The 5,905-nt window shown below is 36.7% G+C and overlaps 1 protein-coding gene across 1 annotated transcript; it reads left to right on the top strand.

Annotated features, from left to right (window-relative positions):
• Positions 1-2,355: 2,355 nt before the first annotated feature.
• Positions 2,356-5,601, top strand: LOC134813898 (major surface-labeled trophozoite antigen 417-like). Its single transcript, XM_063821829.1, has 8 exons — positions 2,356-2,459; positions 2,808-2,962; positions 3,159-3,297; positions 3,638-3,802; positions 4,108-4,262; positions 4,439-4,577; positions 4,744-4,959; positions 5,268-5,601. The coding sequence occupies exons 1-8, from the start codon at positions 2,378-2,380 to the stop codon at positions 5,270-5,272; spliced, it is 1,056 nt and encodes a 351-aa protein (XP_063677899.1). The 5' UTR covers positions 2,356-2,377; the 3' UTR covers positions 5,273-5,601.
• The last annotated feature ends 304 nt before the right edge of the window (positions 5,602-5,905 follow it).

Genomic DNA, 5,905 nt, shown 5'->3' with positions numbered 1-5,905 from the left:
CACCGGTCCTGCTAAGTTCAAGCAGGAACTGTTACTTTCCTCCTTGAACTCATAGTTACCTCCTGAGGCATCCTGACGTGACCTCTTCGGTTATCTCCGATTCGTCGGGTTTCTGGTTATGGTTTGGATTGGGGTAAGGGTTTATGTAAAACAGTTTTTATCAACAGCTTCTTCATATTATTTTACTTTGACCGGGATTAGCCGGTACGCTATTATCAGACCCTTCTGTACGTTGGAAAATCGTACCATCTAATTGCAGCGCGGTTCCAGTCTTAAGTCAATTACCACCAGAAATAAAATCATGTTTTTCAATTAAAGTATCACGCGTTGCAAGGAACGTAGCCATCTATAAAACTGGCTACGTTGCAGGGTACGATGTCGATAGATTGAGAGTAATTTAGTATGGCTCCTGTCTTGCGGGCCATATTGCATGTTTCAAGTAATGCTTTAAATTCTTTCTGTTCGTCCTGTGTCTTTCCCCAACGTCTACTACAACCGACAATACTATTGTAAAGTTTTATGGTTTTAAGTTAAGATACAGTTATTACTATAAAAGTATAAGTAAAGAAGTAAAGCACCGCTACTGTGTCATACGCCCGTAATTGTAGAGCCAGATCGAACGCAAAAATATAGCTTGAATAAATTAAAACTTAACGGCCAGGTAGAGCAGTCGGTTAGAGCACCAGCTTTGCAATCGTGAGGTTGCGAGTTCGAATCCCGCTGTCTGCCTGATCGTGGGGTGAGCCTGAGCGCCGTCGACGTTCTGCTAAGGATTCAATAGAATCTATGCAGCCTCCCGGTCCACCCAGCCAAATGCTTGAGAAATTGTGTGTGACGGTTAAATGGGGAGCTGTGCAATGTAGTACAGCGAAAAGCAAAAACCTTCAATGGATGGTTAGGTACTGTAATGGGTGCCACATGCCTAGCATGAAATATTTACTTACTTGTACTTGTCTAGGTCTATAGAAGCATTAGTATCGGGCGTTGCCTGCTATAATAGGCTATCCCGAAACTAGAAGCTCGCTTTAATAAATTAAAACATAAGTTCAACAGTAAATTGTCTCAAAATCTGATGATTCTTGAGCCAACTTAGTAAACGTGTGATCTATTATAACCGCTAGTAATTTATTACGGATAATAAAGAAGCTGATTGCTCATGTGGACAACCAAACTTAAGCGCAGGTGTTTTAGTAATCTTCTCATCTTTTCTCCGCATTCTTCATGGAATTATGCAATTATTTTGCGCTCTGCTTTGATTCATTTTGGCGTCTACAATTGAGTTGTAAAATGGACTTGACATCACTTTTTTCGGATCTTTCTCCTGAAGCTGCCACGGAGAATTAAACCACTGTCATCCAAAACCGGCAGATTTGTATTGTTTTATCACAGTGAAGTGCCACAAGGACTTAGGACGTTGGCTTTAGCCAAGCAACTTTATAGTGTATACCCTTTATATCATCAGCAGAAAGTTTGTTTATATAGTTTTGGAATTTGCATACTTATCCTTCTTATCTTACTCGGCACTGGATGCACTTTGCTAGGCAACCAAACAAAAACACGTTACATGCCGACTTTCAAAGTAATCGGGAAATTCTAATTTGGAAAAATGCTAATTACACGTTTGGAATGAAGTGACACATATGAATTATGCTTAATGCTTTAGTAAACAACGCATAGACTATTATATAATCAAGAGGCTTACATATGAACATATGACATGGGTGTAGAGTTGAGCCTGTACGGAACCTAGTAGTTTCAGTTCCTTGTTTAACTTGCCGTACAGCAAGGACATTCACTACTTTAGCCCGGCGAGGCACATAGCTCACCCCACAACTCCGTGTCAAATGTTTCATATATACTAGCCAAGAACACAAGATATATCCTTGTTATAGCGTAAACGGCAAATTTGTATCCAAACTGACATCAATCAGTTAGTGTCAAAGCATACGATTAACCAATGCAAATGGGTAGATCCAAGTACGGCGAATATAAGTATAACAGTAACGTGATAAGAAGACATGGCAGAAAGGATCTCTTTGAATGCTGTAGTAATTCTTGCTGTAGTAATTCTTAACCAGTTGACTCAACTTGGTCCAGTTTTCGATAGATTGTTAGTTTAATTCAAAGATTCGTTTAAAAAATGTATCTGTTTATGTGGATAAAATATTTGTTGCCGATTATTAAAAGCCTATGACCGACCATAAACTGACGAATCTCTGATAATGCCTAATTATCTAATAATTATCTGATAATCATCTGATAATTATCGGATAATTATCTAATAATATAATATCTTTTCCCCGCATTTAAATTAATACTGTACTAATAGTATAATGTGGTAATTTAGTCACTATAATTTTAACAAAATAAGGAAGTTATGTTAGTCAAGATGCAGATGACGATGATGATGGCCCTGACAATGTTAGCTGGCATTGCTTTGGCTGACGCAGAGATCTTCTGTAAGTTAAAGTTCATACTATATAATTTATTGAAAGACGTTTCTTTGATGTATTTTATAAGTACATTTATTTTGTTCGCTTTTGAAATTCGTATGAAGAATTTATAGTGCTTCCGTATCCGTGTAATTTAATGATGACGTAATAATGATAAAGAAATTATTTTTTAAAAAGGAATCGGGAATTTGACGGACTTTTACATTCTGTTTGAACAATATCGATTAAACGACTTTAAACCGCGATTAATCTAGGAAACTGTTTTTTTTTCAAATCATCAGGTCTGTCAGAAGTTTTACAATACATTTACTGTAGTCTTTACAAAACAACTATTATAATATTGTTCCTCGCCAGCGGAAGAGATAGGGGAAAACTTAATTCTAACCCTGTCGTGTGATGATGGAGAACACCTAAAGATAGTGAAGGCAAAATACTGGGCACCTCATTCATGGTTCTGTAGTGATCAACATAATGCTTTTAGTGTAACTAGCGATTACTGCAATCATCAGGTTTGGAGACATTGAAGAAAATGTGTAATGAGCAGACATAAAACATTGAAACTAATGAGATCATAGACAATTTAATTAGGACTGGACGTGTGAAAAGTTTTGATTTTAAATTCTTCACGAATCAACATTCTTCTTAACTTCTAACTCCCAAAACGGTAAACCGTTTCGTCATCCTCACGACCTGCTGCTCTCACAGGAATCATGTTCGATAAACACGAGCCCGAATAGTTTATATGGTGATCCATGCTTTGGTGCGTGGAAGAAACTGGCAGTATCGTACACGTGCCAGACATGTGACGAGGGAAAACTGTTAGTTAAGGGGCCAGGGTGTATAGGTTAGTGATAATTAGTAAGGAAATAAGAGCAGCGCCTTATATATTATAAAGCAATGAAAGGCATTAGTTTGGTCAAATCAAACGGAACATATGCTATCAGACTTTCAACTGACTATGGCAGGGTTAAAACAGGGTTATGTCTTTTTACACAAAAATTGTATTTCGTATACGAAATACAATTTTTGTGTAAAAAGACAAGTTTATAAACAGATATTTATATTCAGATTGACGTTCTTATAATATGGGCAATAGAATCAGTGAACCTTACGACTTTTGTGGCCACTTTTGCTGACTGTGCTGTTATAGAAGAGTTATAAGACCATTATTTTTTCAACCTCAGATCCCTGTGAAGGTGGCAATTACATTGACCAAGAGAACGGATGTACACCATGTGAAGAAGGAACATACAGCCCTGGAGGAAGTGCTTCATCGTGTTCTAACTGTCCTTCTGGGAAAGAAGTGGCAATGGGTTATATTGGTACTTCAGAAAGTGACTGTTCTTTGAGTAAGTCTGATTATTTCATACACTTTATGTATCAACATTCCAGCTATATCAATTCAATATATGAAGTAAACAAATTTGATGATGTAATAATGATAAAGACATTATTTTTAAGTAATTTTTAAACGGAATCGGGAATTTGACAGACTTTTACATCCTGTTTGAACAATATCGATTTAATGACTTCAAACCGCGATTAATTTGGGACACTGTTTTTTATTCAAATCATCAGGTCTGTCAGAAGTTTTACAATACATTTACTGTAGTCTGTTATACAAAACAACTATTATAAAATTGTTCCACACCAGGGGAAGAGATAGGGGAAAACAAAATTCTAAACCTGTCGTGTGATGCTGGAGAATACCTAGAAATAGAGAACGCAAAATACTGGGCACCTTATTTTTCGTTATGTACTCCACTTGAAAATGCTTTTCCTAAAACTAGGGATCACTGCCGTTTTAAGGTTTGGAGACATTGAAGAAAATTTTTAATGAGACATAAATCATTGAAACTTATAGACAATTTTAGGACTGGACGTGAAAAGTATTGATTTTAAATTCTTCACGAATCAACTTCTAAACTTCTAACTCCCAAAACGGTAAATCGTTTCGTCATCCTCACGACCTGCTGCTCTCACAGGGATCATGTGAGCTAGACACGTCCCCGGATAGATTCTATGTTGAACCATGCTGGGGTCAGTGGAAGCAACTGGTAGTATGGTACAAATGCCAGGCATGTGACGCGGGAGAACTGTTAGTTGAGGGGGTAGGGTGTCAAGGTTAGTGATAATTAGTAAGGAAATAAGAGCAGCGCCTTACGAAAAAAACTTTTTGTGTAAAAAGAAAAGTTTATAAACTGATGTATTGAGATTGACGCTCTGATAATATGGGCAATAGAATCAATGAACCTTACGACTTTTGTGGCCACTTAATTTTTTAAAATAGTTTCAGAAGTTCCTGAAGTTCCCGAAGTTCCTGAAGAAGTTCCTGTAGTTTATAGAGACGACAATCGATGTGGTCCAAAGTTCCCCCTCGCCGATGGCTCTCTCAGTCAGTGTAACCCTGACGACCGAAAAGGTGCTGTTTGCTGTTCTAAGTGGGGACGGTGCTCAAAACAAAAGAAAAATTGTTCTTGTCCTACCTGCGTCAACTACGGCCGAAGTAAGTCTTATCATGAAAGGCAGAAACTATTTCTTGGTCGATTGTATGGTTGGTTGAGTATTTTTAGTAGAAGACCGACACTTTTCAACCAACTTTTCAATCAACCGATGCGAAGACACATGTACGCTAATTAGCTATAAATTTGATTGTTACCTTTTAAAAAGTGACTTCCTGGTCCGTTTATAAAAATCCGCTCAATTATGATCGCAACACTACACATCGATTTTTGCTCCCATTACAAGAACAAATGAATTTAACAATTATTTTTATTATTGCTTTATTACTTTATTAACATCCCCTCACCTCAGAATAGAATTTGAGAACATATCGTCGTCCAGAAAAACAGCAGATGGGTGTAAACGAATTTGAAGCATGATTTGGACAATTTCTCGTCGAGAAAGCAATAATATTTGGATATTTGTAGAGAGGTCAACCATATTTGTTTGATATATGACAGTGCTATTCTGGGTTTCATTATTCAATTATACTAGAAGCTTATTTGTAGTTATTCGCTGTCATCTGTCAGAAAACATGGATGTCATCCCATTAATAGTACCCAAATATATACAATGCATTGAAAAAATTTACAACATATATTTTAGTTTTGTGTATTTTTATTACTATTAATATCATAATTTCGAACTTGTTTTATTTCTGTTCCATTTTACAATTCACGTTAACGTTAAATAAAAGCTCAACGGAAAAAATGTGTTTTGTTGGCAAAGTTTTTAAGATCCCAAATTTTCGGATCAAGTTCGACAAACTAGTTTGTATCACCTTAAACTATAAAAGCATGGGCCTTACGGGTATTTTCTGTTACGTATTTTCTGCTACGCAAGGGAGTCAAGGACCGGCCATACTCACTTCACTTGGCGTATTTTTGACCGTAGAATGAATTGAAAGTATTCCTGAGATGTTCAAACTGAATTTACCCGGTTAAAAATTT

This window comes from Bolinopsis microptera, chromosome 4, assembly GCF_026151205.1.
Source record: "Bolinopsis microptera isolate Bmic1 chromosome 4, MBARI_Bmic_1.0, whole genome shotgun sequence".
In the NCBI taxonomy this organism is placed as follows: Eukaryota; Metazoa; Ctenophora; class Tentaculata; order Lobata; family Bolinopsidae; genus Bolinopsis; species Bolinopsis microptera.
This window is presented reverse-complemented; position numbering and strand designations above follow the sequence as displayed.

Excerpts from the sequence above, each read along its gene's own strand:
- LOC134813898 (XM_063821829.1), top strand. The coding sequence starts at position 2,378 with ATGTTAGTCAAGATGCAGATGACGATGATGATGGCCCTGACAATGTTA. Across the intron at positions 2,963-3,158 it reads GCGATTACTGCAATCATCAG|GAATCATGTTCGATAAACAC; the intron begins GTTTGGAGACAT and ends CTGCTCTCACAG. Across the intron at positions 4,263-4,438 it reads GGGATCACTGCCGTTTTAAG|GGATCATGTGAGCTAGACAC; the intron begins GTTTGGAGACAT and ends CTGCTCTCACAG.